We start from the raw sequence: 15,687 nt of genomic DNA on the forward strand, positions 1-15,687 counted from the left end.
CAGACAATGCATCGGAGGAAATGCCGCAGCTGAGCGTCAGCTACAAGCCGCAGGCGATTTCGCCGAAGTTCGAAGGGTCTGTGCGTGACCTGTTCCTGACTAAGATCAGGGAGGGGTGGATGCACGCGCAATTCCAATCTGACGTTGTCAAGCCGATGCAGGTGGAGAGCCTGCTCGACCTGAGTGTGCAGACGCTCTCTGGCGGCGAGCTGCAAAGAGTCGCCCTGATCATCGCTCTGGGCAAACCAGCAGATGTGTACTTGATTGATGAGCCGTCTGCCTACCTGGATTCCGAGCAACGTATAGTAGTCAGTCGAGTCATCAAGCGGTTCATTCTGAACGCAAAGAAGACCGCGTTCATCGTCGAGCACGACTTCATCATGGCCACCTACTTAGCTGACAGAGTCATCGTCTACGACGGCCAGCCTGGAGTGGACTGCGTTGCAAGGTCTCCTGAGTCGCTGCTGACGGGCATGAACAAGTTTTTGAAGGGGTTGGATATCACCTTCCGCAGAGACCCTACCAACTTTAGGCCGAGAATTAATAAGCACCAGAGTATCAAGGACAAGGAACAGAAGTTGGAGGGGCAGTACTTCCAAATCGATCACTAACTGCTTATTTCCTGAACCCTTTCTTTGCATAGAGCCTTAATTGCGGATTGCGCTGCCAAACGCCCATTGACGACGCTCTCCAGCATGCCGTTGCCGGCGAGACGGTTTGCGCCGTGCAACCCTCCAGTGACCTCACCCGCAGCCAGCAAGTTCTGCACCGCCTGGGATTTAGATTTCACGTGGCAGTCCGCGTCGACAGCCAAACCGCCCATGGTGTAGTGGACGGCAGGCGTAACATAGGCGCCAAGCAGCTTCCCGCTCCAGTCAGTGATTGGTCGGGCAGGTCGTCCTAGTTGTGCATCGTCCGTCGGGATCATACGGACTGTGCGCTGCAAATTGTCACAGTCCAGAGGAACAGCCCGACAGAGCTCCTCCAGCGAATCCCACTCGGAAAATAACCCACGACTCTTGTAGAACTCAATGGCTTGCTCGCCAATGCGAATCTTCATATGGGGGTCTATGAGAAGCAGTGCTGCCCGGTCATTCTCTTCAGATAACCCCCACTCTTTGAAAGTCGACCCCTGGTCGGCGATGACGTTAGATAAATGTTTACGTGTTCCCAACTCGTTAACGAACCGACGGCCGTTGATGGCTAGAAGGATCCCGCCTTCCCCACGGACCATCTCGGGACAGAGGAACTTTATTGGCGCTCCCGGGTCGTGGGGGTCCACGAATGCAGTAGGATGAAGTTGGACCTGGTCCAACTGCACGATGTCGAGGTGACGCTTCTCGGCGATCTTCAGGCTGTCACCAGTGGCAAATGCCCCGTTGGTTGTGAACCGAGTTTTGCCCGCGCTGGGCACGCGTTTCAGTAGCCCTGCGCTCGGGTCTAGGTCCGCTCCAAATCCACCCGTGGCCAGAATCACCGCCTGCACCGCCCAGCGTTGGGTGTTCGCGTCCTGAGCCACGGAGATCTGGGTCACTCGGTCACCTTCCATTGCTAGATCCACCAGCTTAGCTCCCGTGTGCAGGTGGAATCGCTGGGAAGCCTTCAGGAACTTCAGCAGCCGGGAAACAACTTCCATCCCCACAGGGCCTAGCTTGCGGTCAGTTGGCAGTCGGTACGTGCGGGGATGGCTGTGACCACCCAGCTGTGTCACCTGATTGAACTCAAGTCCTGTGAAGGTTTCTAAAAAACGCAAAGCAGAATCAGAGTGCTGAGCCAGTCGTAGGACCAACTCCTCCTGGGACAGTCCCCCCCCAGACTCCATCATATCTTGTTGGAACGCGGTGAGACTGTCCGCAGAGTCCATACTGCGGACTGCATTCAGACCACTGGTTGCCTTGCGCGAGTTTCCCCCTGGGAAAGGTTCCTTCTCGAGAAGGTGCACCTGATGGCCTCGACTAACCAACTCCACACAGGCCACTAGGCCAGCCAACCCCCCGCCGACGACGACGATCTTCTCTGCCGGATACCAAAGCCTCCACATAACCGCTGGCACAAGCGCCAAAAACCCTAGATACCACCACTTTGTTAGCATGTCGATTATCAAAAACACCGCCATACAAAAATCACTATTGAGGCGTGGGGCGAGCCATGGAGTTGAGGATCCGAAACCGCATACGACCGACAGAAATGTTCTCCGCGCAAGCCAGGTACAGCAGGCGGTCGGCGTGTTGCACGTGGTTGGCCAGCGTATCGCGGGCGATGTTTGTCAGCCACTCAGAGCGCGTTGTGTCTGAATGTCCAGTGCCAGTGTACTTCGATTGAAGGTGCTCCAGTTGCGCGTGGATATTATACCGGTCGCTGGCATTAGAGTGCTGCATTGACAAAACTACAATTAAGGTCAACAACATGTATAGCTGCGGAGATAAGGGACTCTCGCCCCACGACATTGCAGCACATTGTAGGCTTCGTTGAGAGAGAGGCGGTGACCGCCTATCAACAACGAAGCCAAACACACAGTCTACAGTTCATTTCCTATTTGTTTTGACATCTTCGGTTCATTACCGAGATTTGCGAGACAAAACGGCAGCTTCTTCGGTGGGCTCTGGCACGAATGCATCAACCTCCACTTCCATAGCCGCCCAGTGGTGGTTCAGCGCGCTTTTGGGCGTCCACTCGGGGAACCCAGCTTCAAATGCCTCGTGGCGCTTCGTTCTTCCGCGATTCTTGGCATCTTTGTAGGTCATGTTGGGGTCGTCGAGCTGTCCACACTCTTTTAAACACAAAAACAACAGAGATGCCATCGCTTTCTTGGACAGAGCAGACACGAATCGGTAGCCGTTGAGCTTGACTTTGCTGCAGCCGGCCAGGTAGCCACCCGCCAGGACCTCTTTGGTTCCACCAGCAGGCGAAGCGAGCCACACGACGCTGACTCCAGAGGTGGGGGGGTTCAGTTTTCGCTTTCGGGTCTCCGCAGTGACGGATTCTCTTGCGTGCTCGAAGGCCAAGCTTGTGTGATGGATCACTCCGGAAGTCTCCAGTTGCGTGCGCTCTCGGCAGCGTTCTATAAACGTACGGTGTAGTCGTGTAACGTCGAACACGTCGCCACCGATGACCAAAGAATGAAGTTTCAGTGCACCGCTGACGAGCCCTCCAGCAGCTTTCGTTTGCAGCCCCAGGTGCAACCAACGCATAAGCTTGTCCGAGCAGGACACGGATACGGGCCTACGGCGCGCAGGCACGTCAGACCGCACAGACTTCGACCGTAGCACCTCCACGGCGTGGAAGTCCCCACCCACCTCACGCGAGTCAGACCCCGGTATCAACGGCTTGGCTCCAGTGAGGTTCACGCGCGCTGTCACGTGTTGGAGACGGGCGCGCTTGGAGGGCCCCAGTGATCTTTCTGCGCCGGAGACGGCGCAGATGTGTGCATCTCCGCAGGGGGGGTAGGAGACGTAGAGATGTAGCTTCCCCGCAGGTCTGAATACAAGTCGGCCATCCTCAAGGGCCACGAGAACTGTGGAGGATTGAGGTTGGCGCAGCAGCGCAAGAATTTCGAGCAGAACCAGGCGGTTCAATGCTCTGCGGGCCAAGATCTCTGCATGACAGTCCACCACGACCAGATGTCCGCCATGAACCAGACGACCATCCTCCCAATGAGGCAACACGTCTTCATGTCCTGAGGCCCGCACGCCAGTAGCGAGGGACAAAACCTTTACGCCAGCATCGGACTCCAGGCAGAACCCCGCCAACACCGTCCACTGGTCCCCCTGTGGTTTGCCAGCAGGTGTTAGGTCTGCCCATTGGCGTAGGACGGCCGCGGTGACCGTATCAGCCACCATCAAATTCTTAATTCATGGGCGTTCAAGGGTTGTGGAACCTCGTTGCCCCAGCCGCTCGCCGCGTTCAACCACACTTCCTGGAAGGCCGGAAAATCGCCGTTGATGTTTCTATCTGGGTCTACCGGCTTCTTCGAGCGCTGCGAACCCCGGAAGGCGTACAGATACCCGGAGGTCATCTCTATGGCTTTTTCACACGCATTGCTAGACTACTTTACTTCGACGTACGGCCCGTGTTCGTCTTTGATGGCCCTCCTCCCGACCTCAAGAAAAGAACCCTGGCCCGTCGTCGAGCGCTGCGGGAAGAGTCCACGGCCAAGACCACCCTGGTGGCGGAGAAGCTTCTGAGGACCATGCTGAAACGACGCGTGCTACAACAGCAACGCGGTGGAACTGCAGATGGATTGCTTCCCGAAAGCTCGGAAGACCAGGCGCCACGATCTTTGGCCAGAGCATCGAGCGTGCCCGAGCAAGTGGACGGCAACGAGGCGGAGGCCTTGTTCAACGCGGAGAGTAGGAGACAGAGGCGGGCTGAATACTACAATAGCATCCCTCAGGAATTCCGAGGGTTCTCATCGAAGGTTCGCGCTGTGGACGAGATTGCTGACGTACCGCTGGAGGTGCCGGAAGGGCGGCTAGACCTATTCGACGACTCCGACTCTGACCAGGATGTGAAGAAGCGGGCACTGCGACCTGCATCCGAGTTCAAGGAGTACGTAGTGGAGGTGGACGGAGAGAGCCGCACAATTCAGCTGCCGCTGGACACTGAGGTAGACCCTGCTGTCTTCGATGGCCTTGACCCTAGACAGCAGTACAAAGTGCTGGTTCACCTGCGCGACCTGTGGATGGCAGACGCCCGACGACAAGCCGTTAAGGCAAAGGATGCGATGTCTGTTTTCAGCAATGTCCAGATCGAATCATTCGTCCGGAACATTCGTGCAAATGAAGAGATCGACAAAGTAAAGACTGTTTTAGGTCGTGAGCTTGAGCAGGAACTGCGAAAGCGGCACCAGGAACGAAGTGGCCAAGTCGACGGACAGCTAGGAGGCATTGACTGGGTGGAGAGTCCCGAGGTTCAACCCTCGGTGTCCGCGCAGGCTTTTCAAATATATCCCCCCAGAACGAAGGCGCCTCTACCTGCAGAGGATACGGATATGGACTGGGCTTACTTTCCTGACCCCCAGAAGCCACGTCTGCCTACCGACAAGCGGCGACGCGTCCGTGAACTCGACTCTCTGGAGCCTTTGGAGAAACTGACGTTCTTCACGCATGTCAGCAACAATGATAAGATGTCCAAGACCCCGCTGGAGCTAGTATGCATGGCCCGTTCTACGGCGCCGACTGAGAAAGCTGAGCGCGATGCTGAGCTGCTGATGCAGGAGGACCTCCTCGACGATCTGCTGGCGGGCGGATCTGAAGAAGTCATCCCCGATGTTGCCACCCCAGCGGCGTCGCGGCCATTCAACCCCAACAAGAAGATTTTACTGAAGCGAAAGACGGCGGAAGACGATTGGGTCGGCGTGGCGTGGGATGCTGCCGACGTACCGGTTGGCAAGCTGCATATCCGGCCTGTCCCCTTGAAGACGGCCAAACCCCCGGCAGCAGACCTTGCGGAGACTGCATTACCCAATGACATCTCTACTGCGTCGGAGACTACGTTCTCCGGTACCATCCCTACTGTGTTGGAGACTGCATTACCCAATGACATCTCTACTGCGTCGGAGACTACGTTCTCCGGTAGCATCCCTACTGTGTTGGAGACTGCATTACCCAATACCATCGCTACTGCGTCGGAGATTGCATTACCCAATGCAATCCCTACTGTGTTGGAGACTTCATTACCCAATACCATCCATACAGCGTCGACTATATTACCCAGTGTCATCCCTAGTGCATCGGAGACTACGTTTTCCGGTGCCATCCCTGCTGTGGCGGAGACTACGTTTTCCGGTGCCATCCCTGCTGTGGCGGATACTCTATCACACGGTGCTGCGTCACCCAGCAGCCGTACTGACGTGTTGCCCATGTCCAAGCTGATGGAGATGTCCAGAACACAACCAACTGCTGACACAGAAACATCTGTGAAAGCATGCTCAGAGGACCTTCCCATCTTCCTCAGGGAGGCCCCACAAGCCGATAGTCGGGACCCAGACAGCTTGCTTGAAGAGTGCGAATTGGCTGAAGAAGAGCAAATTCTGCGCCAGTCACTGAGCCAGCATTTAATGCAGTCCGAGACCCCTACGCCTGAGATTTATGAGGAGGTCCGAGATTTGCTACGGGTGATGGGAATGCCGTTCATCGATGCTCCCGGTGAGGCCGAGGCGCAGTGCGCGTATCTGACTGCCACAGGCCAATGTCACGCCATCATTAGCGACGATTCCGACGCACTTTTATTCGGAGGCAAGGAAGTGTTCAAAAACTTCTTCGAGAACACTCGCAGCGTGGAAGCTCACTCACTGAACGCTGTGCAGCGTACACTGGGACTAGACTTAGACCAGTTACGCATGCTGGCTATGCTATTGGGCTGTGATTACACTACAGGTGTTCGAGGGGTAGGGATTGTCAACGCACTGGAAATCATTGACGCCTGGCCTACCTTCGAGGACATGTTCGAACTGCGTCAATGGGCGTCAGACCTAGCGAGGCCAACTGATCCTGGCATTCTCGACGGAGATAGCGAGATTCGGCGCCGTTTCAAGACGACCCACGTGGGGTATCGCTACCAGTGGTCCTTTCCTGAGGAGTTCCCCTCGACTGCTGTACTGGACGCGTTTTCCAACGCGCCAGTCAACACGGCCACGTCGCCCTTCCAGTGGGCCGAGCCAGACTACCCAGCGGTCCTTAGCCTGCTGAACACCAGCCTAACCGCCAGCCCCCGCTGGAGACAGGACTGCGAGATATCTCTCGCGTTAATCCGCGAGAGATTTGGGCGTCCAGTTCCGCGAGTGCAGATGCGAATACCGGAGCTCTGGGCTAGTCGCATCACCCCAAATGACCCCACAGTCGTAGCTGTGATCAGGTCCAAGAGGTTGGCACAGGCTATCGCTCGGCAACGGAAGCGACAGCAGGGGAAAGAGCCTTTGCTGGACCTACTGACGGCTCATAAGAAGGACTACTTGTCTATGCCCGACACAGATCTCGAGAAGGAGCTTGAAGGGCTAATTGTTTGAAAACGATTCACTCATCCACCTCGAAACGAGACTCGGCCACGCCGCTAATCGGGAAGGCCCGCACGGGAACTGATGGACCTTGCCTTGTGGGGGATCGTCCTTGATAGGTGGCCTGTTGGCCCATCTGTTGGCCCATCATCTGTTGGCTCATCATCTGTTGGCTCATCTGTTGAGTCGTGTGCTGCTGACTCGTGTGCTTCTGGTAGTGCGAGACGCTACCAACGCTCTGTGGAGAGACGGAGAGCCCAGGGATGTTGTTGGCGTAGTGTGAACTGGTCTGATATTGGGGACTGCCAGTGAATATCTGGGGACTACCAGCGAACCCACCTGATACAGTGGTCGAACCATACTTAGAGTGCGAGTACGCGCTGTACTGCTTGGCGTGTGCGGCGGGAGATGTAGTTATTCCGGATTGGTGCGTGGCGGGGGGTCCAGTTGGGGCGTCGTGGGAGTAGTGCAGGGTGCCCTCAACGTGACCCTCGCGCCATTCTTCTCCCAGGGGGGTGACTATGTCGCCGGCCATACCAACGGGGTATTGGCCGTTCACGCGGACCAGTAAGTCCTCCAGTGCCTTGTCGTCGCGTATGGAAGGATTGATCTGCTTGACGAGTGCATTGAACTGCGCAGGCGGAACATCGACCACTTTGTGCGTGTCCTTCTTCCCCGACGCGATAAGGCTGCGATTCACAGGACGTGGTACGAATAAGTCGACTGGAACTAGACGTGGATTGTACTCGCGGAGTTCGACGTCAATGAAATCAGTCTCAGACTCGGAAACGATGGGGATAAGCTTTTGAGCCACTACCGTCGGCACCTCCCTATCGACATACCGCGGCACGATCACCTTTTGCTCCACCAAGTACGGTTTAGGAACCTCGATGACCTCGCCAGGAACCTCAACGATCTTCTCAACGAACCGCGTCTCGACCTTGGGCACATGCTTGATAACCTGCTTCTGCACCTCAATAACTTCTCGCTTGGGCACGTGTCGTACAACCTCCTGTACCTGCGGGACCTCCACGTGCTTGTCAACGATCTGAACGTGAGGGACGTTCACTATCTTCTCCACATACTCCACTTCGTACTTGGGAATACGCTTCTCGACTTCAATAATTTCCTTTCGAGGGACGTGGCGGATAACTTCTTCCACCACAGGCACTTCAACGTACCGAATCTGTTCCTCCTGGAAGTCGCCCAGATACTCCTCGCCGATGACGGAAGAGGACAATAGCCTCTGATTCCGCTGTTGGTAGGTCATTGTAGGTACGAACGTAATTATTCTAATTTCTGAGTCATTTGTTGTGGGGGTGGGAGGCTTGGTCCGTTCAAAAACTTGATCTGATGTTCCGATCGCTGCGGAAGCGCTGCCTATGCAGTGCTCAAAACACGAGGCAGTGGGGAGTAATGGTGGTCAAAACCTTGAATTTCGCGTAATGTCTTTCGGCCACGCAGGCCACGGTGGATTCTTCCAAAACCAAAAGGCAGGTGCGTTCGGGCAATCAGGGTTCGGATTCGGACAGTCCTCGAGTGGATTCGGGGGAATTGGGCAATCAAACGCCGGTTTCGGCGGCTTTGGTGGCGGTTTCGGCGCGAACTCAACGAGTCTTTTCGGGCAGACATCTGCTTTCGGCCAATCTCAAGGTGGCTTTGGGCAGAATAACTTTGGCCAATCTCAAGGAGGATTCGGTCAATCTCAAGGAGGGTTCGGTCAATCTCAAGGAGGATTCGGTCAATCTCAAGGAGGATTCGGTCAATCTCAAGGAGGATTTGGGCAATCTGGCTTCGGTCAAGCGCAAGGTGGATTCGGGCAATCTGGCTTTGGCCAGGCTCAAGGAGGATTTGGCCAATCTCAAGGAGGATTCGGCCAATCTCAAGGAGGATTCGGCCAATCTCAAGGAGGATTTGGGCAATCTCAAGGAGGATTCGGGCAGCAATTTGGAGGCTTCGGTGGCCAGCCCCAAGCCGGTGGATTCACGGGTGGGGGCTTCGGTAGCCAGGCCGCTTCAGGTTGGGGGCAGAGTGGCTCGAACTGGGGTCAGCAATCTGGAGGTTTTGGTGGTACTGGCTGGGGGACTACAACGACTACAGGCGGTTGGGGGGCCAAGAAAGACAGGTGCACAGGGACTCTGGACGTTGTATTGCCTGCACAAGGACACCGCGTGGGCTCAGGTCAGTGCTTCTGTATCACGGAGGTGAAGAACAATGGCAAAGCCCTAGAGGAGTTACGTGTGGAGGACTACCAGCAGGGTCGTGGCCCTAGGGATACTGGCCGTGGCTCGGTAGGACCGTCTGCCAGCTTCAACCAGTCCTCTACCGGGGGATTCGGTGGCTTTGGCGGCGGGTTTGGCCAGCAGCAGACTTCGCCGTCGGGGTTTGGCATGTTCGGGCAGCAACAGCCCTCGAGCGGGTTCGGGCAGTCACAGCCCTCCGGTATCTTTGGGGGCGGTTTCGCTCAGACAAGTGCTCCGCAGAACTCCTTCTTCGGAGGCTTCGGTCAGTCTTCCTCCCAAGCTCCAGCCTTTGGTGGGCTGGGAGGTGGCTGGGGCCAGAGCAGCTCGCCTGGGCTTTTCGGACAGCAGCAGAGCTCGTCGTCGGCCTTCCTATTCGGTCAGCAGCCTAGCCAACAGGCGGGCGGGCTGTTCGGCAACCAGGCCACGTCGTCATCGAGCCTCTTCGGCCAACCGTCATCCTCCAACAGCTTCGGCGGGTTCACTGCCGGCCTTGGTGGGCAGCAAGCCTCGTCGTCTACGTCCTTTGGCGGTGGCCTCTTCGGACAGACGTCAAGTAGCTCGTTCGGAGGGAGTCTGTTTGGCCAGAAGCCTTCGTCGAACAGCCTCTTCGGAGGTTTCACTCAAACCGCTAGCGGTGGCCTCTTTGGACAGTCTAGCAAGTCTATGTTCGGCGGCTTCGGCCAGTCGAGTTCGTCGACGTCGAGTCTCTTCGGAACGCAGCCCTCAACTGGTCTTGGGCTGTTCGGAAACCAGCAGACTTCCGCTTCCTCATTATTCGGAATGCCCAGCTCGTCATCAAGCCTTTTCTCGTCTTTTGGTCAGGGAGGCCAGGGAGGCCTCTTTGGCTCCAACCAATCGTCATCGGCCAATCAATTTGGACAGGGTATCCAGCCCCAGTCCAACGGTGCTGTTGATCCCCACGGCATAGCCCGTCTGGTTGGATTTTTGGCCCAGTCATCAAACCACTGGGTCCCCAACATGAACGCAGACGCCATCCCCAAGGAGTACAAGGACCTGCGCCGACACGCTAACAGTCAGCTCGACCGGGCGTCTGAGCACCTGAACTGCAGCCCACCGCGAAGGATGATTGACGGTCGCCGTACTACCAATGAACTAGGGTGGTCTACAGATGAGATTCATGCCAAGGTGTGCAGTGCACGAGCGCGAGACCCCTATACCAATACTACTGGGAGTCGTGCCCGGTCCAGTCTGTCGTTTCACAGGCCGTCTGAGCCCATTGATGACTCCCAAAGTCCACGGTCGACGCCTACAGCACACTCAGCCAAACTACGTAAGGATTTCCTCATGAAGTATGTCACCGCAAACAAGGGTGTCTCCCCACCCGCCGTTAGCGTGGCAGTGGGCCCCGTGACTGTCAGCGCAGATACGCACGAAGAGGCGTCCTCTCGTCCTCCAAGGGGAGACCCAACCGTTATGGAGGTGGAGCCTTCTTGGCAGGCTTTGCGTGAAATGTCTGATCGTCAGCTTGCGGCGGTGAAGGATTTCACTATCCGCCGTCCAGCAGTTGGCGAAATCCGATGGACTCAACCCGTGGACTTGCGTGCTATGGACCTCGACTGCGCAATCGAGTGGGGCACGGACTTTGTGCATATATACGGTGAGAAGTGGCAGAGGTCAGGACGGTCGATGCCTACGCAGGGCCAGGGCCTCAGAGCTTCTGGCCTGGTCACATTCTTCGATGTGAGGCCTGCCACCAAGGCTGAGCTGACTGATGATCTCGAAGCGGCATTTAGAAGAGAGTGGCTTCTGCGCTTCAAACGAGATCATATGATCCCACAAGAGAGATCTGTGCGACTGACGAAGGAATGGCGTCTAGAGTTTGAATTGGAATGGAGTTTTTCCTGTGAGATATCATGATTGCGTCGACAACTGAGTCGAAAACTTGGAATTGCGCTATAAAGATGAAACCTTCTGATGCAAGCGAGCCGGTACGTATCTACGCTGACGGCGTGTACGACCTTCTACACGCCGGTCATATGCGGCAGCTGGAACAGTGCAAGCTTATGTACCCACATGTATATTTGATTGTGGGAGTCGCCTCAGATGAGGAGACCCACCGTTACAAGGGTCAAACCGTTCAAACCGAGGACGAGCGTGCGGAAACTCTTCGCCACATCCGTTGGGTAGATGAGGTGCTGTGTCCTTGCCCTTGGACGCTTACTCCCAAGTTCCTTGAGGAGCATCGCATAGACTTCGTGGCCCATGACGATATCCCTTACACTCAAGGTGCGCAGGGCGACGCAGTTGGAGACGATGAGGAGGCGGCGAAGGCGGCTGCAGAAGCTAACGACGTTTATAGCTGGGTGAAGAAGATTGGCAAGTTCAAGGCCACGCAGCGAACCGAGGGTATTTCTACCACCGACATCATAGTGCGGATATTGCAGAACTATGAGGACTACGTCTATAGATCCCTTTCTCGAGGAGTGCCTCCTAAGGAGCTAAACATCGGCGCGATGAAAGCGCAGCAGATCAAAGCCAAGAAGGATGTCGTGAAGCTCCGCGACAGCGCGAAGGACCGCGTGGTGAAGATGACACTGACGGATCGTCCTCTCGGCGCAAGATTCGATGACCAGATAGATGAGTTTCGGGATAAGTTTCACGAAACTTTTGTCCATTGGAAGGAGCTCTCCAAGAGCATGCTGACGGGATTCGTAGCGAACTTTGACTCTAAGCTGGAAGTCGAGTGAAAACACCATTTATGTCTCGTTGCGCTTCGCACCCAGAGGTCCCTAGAAATGAGGCCTTAACCCGCGCTGTACTGCCTGCTCACTACAAAATGCCAGTGGCCTTAGTCAGCCCTGCGGTCGACCTGGAACAACCACAGGCCTTTCCACGTCACGCGGGAAGTTTTCGAATTAACCGTACCGCGATGGAAATCGTGGTCGACCCGCTCTATGGCAGTATGTTCGGAGTTCGACCAGTTGAAACCATCGAAAACAACCGCTGGGTTCCTGCGGAGTTTCATCACGCATTAGACCGGGATTTCCAAGTCTCGCTGTCTCATCCGGCCCTCGTGGAACCCGTAGAGGGCGCCCAGTTTGCTTTCATGGCGTCCAGCCGATTTCCTAGCTTTGCTGAGGGATTCCCAGGCGTCGAGCACGTTATCGCTATTCTGTCAGGACCGGAAACGCCGCAACGCGACCTGCTCAAGCTGAACGAGGAGCAGTTACTTCTGATGGACCCGGTTACCCGAGACGGATATGTCTACCGTAAACAACGGGTACTCTGGAGCAAATCAAAAGTGAGGTCGCTACAAAATCCCTGGTCGTTGGAGACCTTCCAAGCATCTGAGGATTTGAGCGAGGCTCGAGGCCCTGACTCCACAACGTGGACATTGGTAGAAAAGTTTTTTACAGGACCCAAGCTTTGTGATATCCGCAGGCCACACCTGATTTCCTGGCCCGAGACCAAGGGGCTTCGAGGCCGCTATGTCGACGCAATCTCTGTGCCGTCACATGTCCGCAGACACGTCCAAAAGGATGTCGCGCATACGCATTTCGAACTGGACCCCAAACCTTTTCTAGTGGTATCGTCTGACGATCGCCTTCACGTGGCACAAATCCTACTCGATTCTAGCGGAACTGGCGCATTTGACGTCACGACAAACGAGTTGGACCGTGCTCGGGCCTTCCATCACCAAGCCAGACAGCCCAAGAGACTGCCTGTGGTCTCACGCGGCACGCCACCTCCAGCGGTACGCTGCCCATCCGTTTCGGAGTCCTTCACTTCTGAGTCCTTTACACTGGAGTCCTGCAGTCATGGAGGTACTTTGGAGTCCTGCAGTCATGGAGGTACTTTGGAGTCCTACAGCTCCGTAGACACCGTGACTAAGTCAACAGATGACTTTTCCGATTCCTACTTCTCCGAATATGAGCCTTCCACCTGCTTCTCCTCCTCGAATATCGGCGACCAGCCCTACGGCGCATGCGCTTAAGACTTCGTTAATCACATCGTTTTCTCTTTAATACTCCTAAAGCTCACGAGTTGCGACATCACGAACACTTACAGGGCTTCGTACTGCTCGTCGAAATGATAAATACGAACGTAGCCTTCCTCTCCGCCGCTGGCATATCCCCGGCCGTCAGGCATGAAGCACAGTGTATTGATCGGGCCGAAATGTCCTCCCATCTGCCCCAGACATTTGGCGTGGTTGATGTGCCACAGCATGCCTTCGAACTTGCCTTCCTCCGCGGATGTAGTGACCTGGTCTCGTTCTTGCCCACCGCCCAAAAGGAGGTGGGGCTTGATGACCATGGCCGATTCAAGCTCCTCACCTTCCAGATTGTCGAAAAGGGGACACATGATCTTCGCAATGTCCATTTCATGCAAAAGTGGAGAGACTGACGCCCCATTCAGTGGTCGGTCGGCTGAGTACGTTCGTACTTTCTCCAGGTCAGGCAAGCTCCAGAGATGCGCCTTCTGATCTGGGGAGCAACTGACCATGAGTGTCCTGCTGCGGTTAAACGCGAGGCTTCGAATTTCCTTGTCGTGGGCGGAGACTTCCTTCACCATGACAAGCGTCTTGGCATCCCAGAGACGCAGGAACCCATCCTCGTGGGCCGATATGATGTACTCATCAAAAGGGCCCCACGCACACCTTGTAACTCGACTGGCGAACCCCGGAAGCTCCAAGGTCTTGACGTACTGCGCGGTATCTACATCCCAATCGTAGACCTTAATGTTGTGAGGAGCGTCCATGAACGCATGTACTGCCATCATGAACCGATTCTGCTGTGGGTGTCGGCACCACTCGCCGGACATACCGGCACCGGTCTCTTCCACCTTGGAAAGCATCTCGCCCGTCTCAACGTCGAAAACGTAAGCAGAGTAGTCAGCGGAGATTGCGAGCAGCCTCGAGGAGTCGTAAGTAACGTCCAGCTGAGTCACTGAAGGACTCACCAACGCTCCGCGAGCGCGGATGTGGTAGGTGCCCAGCCTCGCACCGCTGTTAGATTTGAAGGCCTGAATGATGCCGTCTTGTCCACTAGTGAACAGAAGGTCGCCGTCTTGGTTGAAGGTGACGCAGGTGACACCACGCTTGTGCCCTGGGATGTATATTGGCCGCATGCCCTGCAAAATGCGTATTAATGGAATGTCTGCTGCGACATTAGGCAGAGCCTCATCCGGAGTTTCCGCACATTTGATTTGAATTGCTTGATTTAGGAGATACGTGCATGACGATGATGGAAGCCTTTTCGCAACTGATGCTCTCATGTCCATCAGACTCGAGAGAGCAGCTCCATCCGCACTGGCGAACGCTACAGGACTTCGCTGCTCGGGCTCGCCGGTTGCAGATCTGGACCGACAAGGCCAGGGTGCCCCGAGTAGTGCGTCGCAGCGTCCTTAAGGTCGTTAGGGATTACCAAGAAGCCGTCCTGCAGGAGCTGGATAAGTATCTGGACGCCGCATGTCTGCGGCAGGGCCACGGATGGTCGCTGGCGGATCTGTATGGGTCGGTATATCTACACCACGTGAGAATCGACGAGGCATTGCGGTTTACGGACCGCCTGCAAGGCGGCGACGGATTCGACTGCTTGCTGGACTGTGTTAGGCACTACCTCCCATCGGTTGCCGGGGTAGTAGAAGGTCTCCTATGGCGCATGTGGCGTCAACATCTCTGCATGTTCCTCTCCACAGGGGAGTTGCTGCCTGAATCGGATCTGATGTTTTTCGTGTCAAGTGACCTACAACTGGTCGAGGTCAACATACCGAAACTCTGGATCGATAATCCTCAAGGAGAGCTGGTCCTGAAAACTGCTGGAATGATGAGCAATCTTAGGAAGCAAGGCATGCAACTCCAGCTACCGTCGCTGGAAACCTCCCCAGACCCCCCTTCCGGACGAGAGTCAGTGAAGCAGCACATCATCTCCTGCCACGCTATAACACTCAGAGCGCATTTTGCGTGGCTCGACGCTGAGGGCGTTGGTGTCAAGAGCACTCTGGTGGCCTTGGTTGGCGTGTTCTGTCTGTGTGATTGGTCCTCCTGGATGGAGGCCCTTGACACCTTCTACACTTCTCCCGACACAGCCTGGGCACACGAGATCAGCGCCGCCGTGGAAGGAGCAGTCGGCCTATATGTGCGGCCGGAAGCTCGCTCAGTGCGCTTCTATCGACAACACGCAGCCAGCCCGTGGGCTGATGCGCGTGCAGTGGTGGACTGGAACCTACCAGTGGAGGTGACCCTGCCGGAAGGCTGTCAGGGAGGGACCGTGGAGGTTCGCTTGCTGGAGGCATCGGTGTTCATCGCCTTCGAGGTTCCATCGAACGTGGCTGTCGTGTGGGCCCACCCACTCGGTGAAGATCCCGTCGTCGTGGAGGTCTGTCAGTGCTACCGCACACTCACAACCACCCCAGAGATTATGTCCCGTATTCGTACCGTCATTGGCGAGCACGCCTCCCTGACCAGCAGTCTTCAGCGATGGTCAGGAC

The 15,687-nt window shown here is 56.0% G+C and overlaps 11 protein-coding genes across 15 annotated transcripts; 6 read left to right on the forward strand and 5 right to left on the reverse strand.

The window, feature by feature from the left end:
• KVP18_005268 (uncharacterized protein) lies at positions 1–611 on the forward strand (the record flags this gene model as incomplete). The annotated part of the gene is made up of 1 exon (XM_067949669.1): positions 1–611. A coding segment is annotated over one exon (611 nt), but the record flags the coding sequence as incomplete, so codon positions are not given.
• On the reverse strand, positions 608–2,116 carry KVP18_004994 (uncharacterized protein; the record flags this gene model as incomplete). Of its 2 annotated transcripts, XM_067949259.1 has the most annotated exons (2): positions 925–940; positions 999–2,116. In XM_067949259.1, the coding sequence occupies 2 exons, from the start codon at positions 2,114–2,116 to the stop codon at positions 925–927; spliced, it is 1,134 nt and encodes a 377-aa protein (XP_067807893.1). The 2 variants fall into 2 exon arrangements, with proteins under 2 accessions (XP_067807892.1, XP_067807893.1); XM_067949258.1 differs by having other exon boundaries at positions 608–2,116.
• A 10-nt stretch (positions 2,117–2,126) lies between these two features.
• Positions 2,127–2,378, reverse strand: KVP18_005000 (uncharacterized protein; the record flags this gene model as incomplete). The annotated part of the gene is made up of 1 exon (XM_067949267.1): positions 2,127–2,378. One exon carries the CDS (start codon positions 2,376–2,378, stop codon positions 2,127–2,129), a length of 252 nt encoding a protein of 83 aa, XP_067807901.1.
• A 180-nt stretch (positions 2,379–2,558) lies between these two features.
• Positions 2,559–3,839, reverse strand: KVP18_004996 (uncharacterized protein; the record flags this gene model as incomplete). The annotated part of the gene is made up of 1 exon (XM_067949261.1): positions 2,559–3,839. One exon carries the CDS (start codon positions 3,837–3,839, stop codon positions 2,559–2,561), a length of 1,281 nt encoding a protein of 426 aa, XP_067807895.1.
• Positions 3,840–3,853: 14 nt separating this feature from the next.
• KVP18_004997 (uncharacterized protein) lies at positions 3,854–7,006 on the forward strand (the record flags this gene model as incomplete). Of its 2 annotated transcripts, none has more annotated exons than XM_067949263.1 (1): positions 3,854–7,006. In XM_067949263.1, one exon carries the CDS (start codon positions 3,854–3,856, stop codon positions 7,004–7,006), a length of 3,153 nt encoding a protein of 1,050 aa, XP_067807897.1. The 2 variants fall into 2 exon arrangements, with proteins under 2 accessions (XP_067807897.1, XP_067807896.1); XM_067949262.1 differs by having other exon boundaries at positions 4,190–7,006.
• Positions 7,007–7,013: 7 nt separating this feature from the next.
• KVP18_004995 (uncharacterized protein) lies at positions 7,014–8,264 on the reverse strand (the record flags this gene model as incomplete). Its single annotated transcript, XM_067949260.1, has 1 exon — positions 7,014–8,264. The coding sequence occupies one exon, from the start codon at positions 8,262–8,264 to the stop codon at positions 7,014–7,016; it is 1,251 nt and encodes a 416-aa protein (XP_067807894.1).
• An 83-nt stretch (positions 8,265–8,347) lies between these two features.
• On the forward strand, positions 8,348–11,115 carry KVP18_004998 (uncharacterized protein; the record flags this gene model as incomplete). Of its 2 annotated transcripts, XM_067949265.1 has the most annotated exons (3): positions 8,348–8,407; positions 8,459–9,175; positions 9,199–11,115. In XM_067949265.1, 3 exons carry the CDS (start codon positions 8,348–8,350, stop codon positions 11,113–11,115), a joined length of 2,694 nt encoding a protein of 897 aa, XP_067807899.1. The 2 variants fall into 2 exon arrangements, with proteins under 2 accessions (XP_067807899.1, XP_067807898.1); XM_067949264.1 differs by lacking the exons at positions 8,348–8,407; positions 8,459–9,175 and having other exon boundaries at positions 10,216–11,115.
• A 44-nt stretch (positions 11,116–11,159) lies between these two features.
• Positions 11,160–11,945, forward strand: KVP18_004993 (uncharacterized protein; the record flags this gene model as incomplete). Its single annotated transcript, XM_067949257.1, has 1 exon — positions 11,160–11,945. One exon carries the CDS (start codon positions 11,160–11,162, stop codon positions 11,943–11,945), a length of 786 nt encoding a protein of 261 aa, XP_067807891.1.
• A 182-nt stretch (positions 11,946–12,127) lies between these two features.
• KVP18_004999 (uncharacterized protein) lies at positions 12,128–13,192 on the forward strand (the record flags this gene model as incomplete). Its single annotated transcript, XM_067949266.1, has 1 exon — positions 12,128–13,192. One exon carries the CDS (start codon positions 12,128–12,130, stop codon positions 13,190–13,192), a length of 1,065 nt encoding a protein of 354 aa, XP_067807900.1.
• A 68-nt stretch (positions 13,193–13,260) lies between these two features.
• On the reverse strand, positions 13,261–14,325 carry KVP18_005267 (uncharacterized protein; the record flags this gene model as incomplete). Its single annotated transcript, XM_067949668.1, has 1 exon — positions 13,261–14,325. The coding sequence occupies one exon, from the start codon at positions 14,323–14,325 to the stop codon at positions 13,261–13,263; it is 1,065 nt and encodes a 354-aa protein (XP_067807902.1).
• Positions 14,326–14,432: 107 nt separating this feature from the next.
• KVP18_004992 (uncharacterized protein) lies at positions 14,433–15,687 on the forward strand (the record flags this gene model as incomplete). Of its 2 annotated transcripts, none has more annotated exons than XM_067949256.1 (1): positions 14,433–15,687. In XM_067949256.1, a coding segment is annotated over one exon (1,255 nt), but the record flags the coding sequence as incomplete, so codon positions are not given. The 2 variants fall into 2 exon arrangements, with proteins under 2 accessions (XP_067807890.1, XP_067807889.1); XM_067949255.1 differs by having other exon boundaries at positions 14,433–15,679.

The sequence above is a fragment of a genome (genome assembly GCF_019968955.1).
Source record: "MAG: Porospora cf. gigantea A chromosome Unknown PgA_NODE_530_length_15687_cov_342.645, whole genome shotgun sequence".
NCBI classification, from domain to species: Eukaryota; Apicomplexa; class Conoidasida; order Eugregarinorida; family Porosporidae; genus Porospora; species Porospora cf. gigantea A.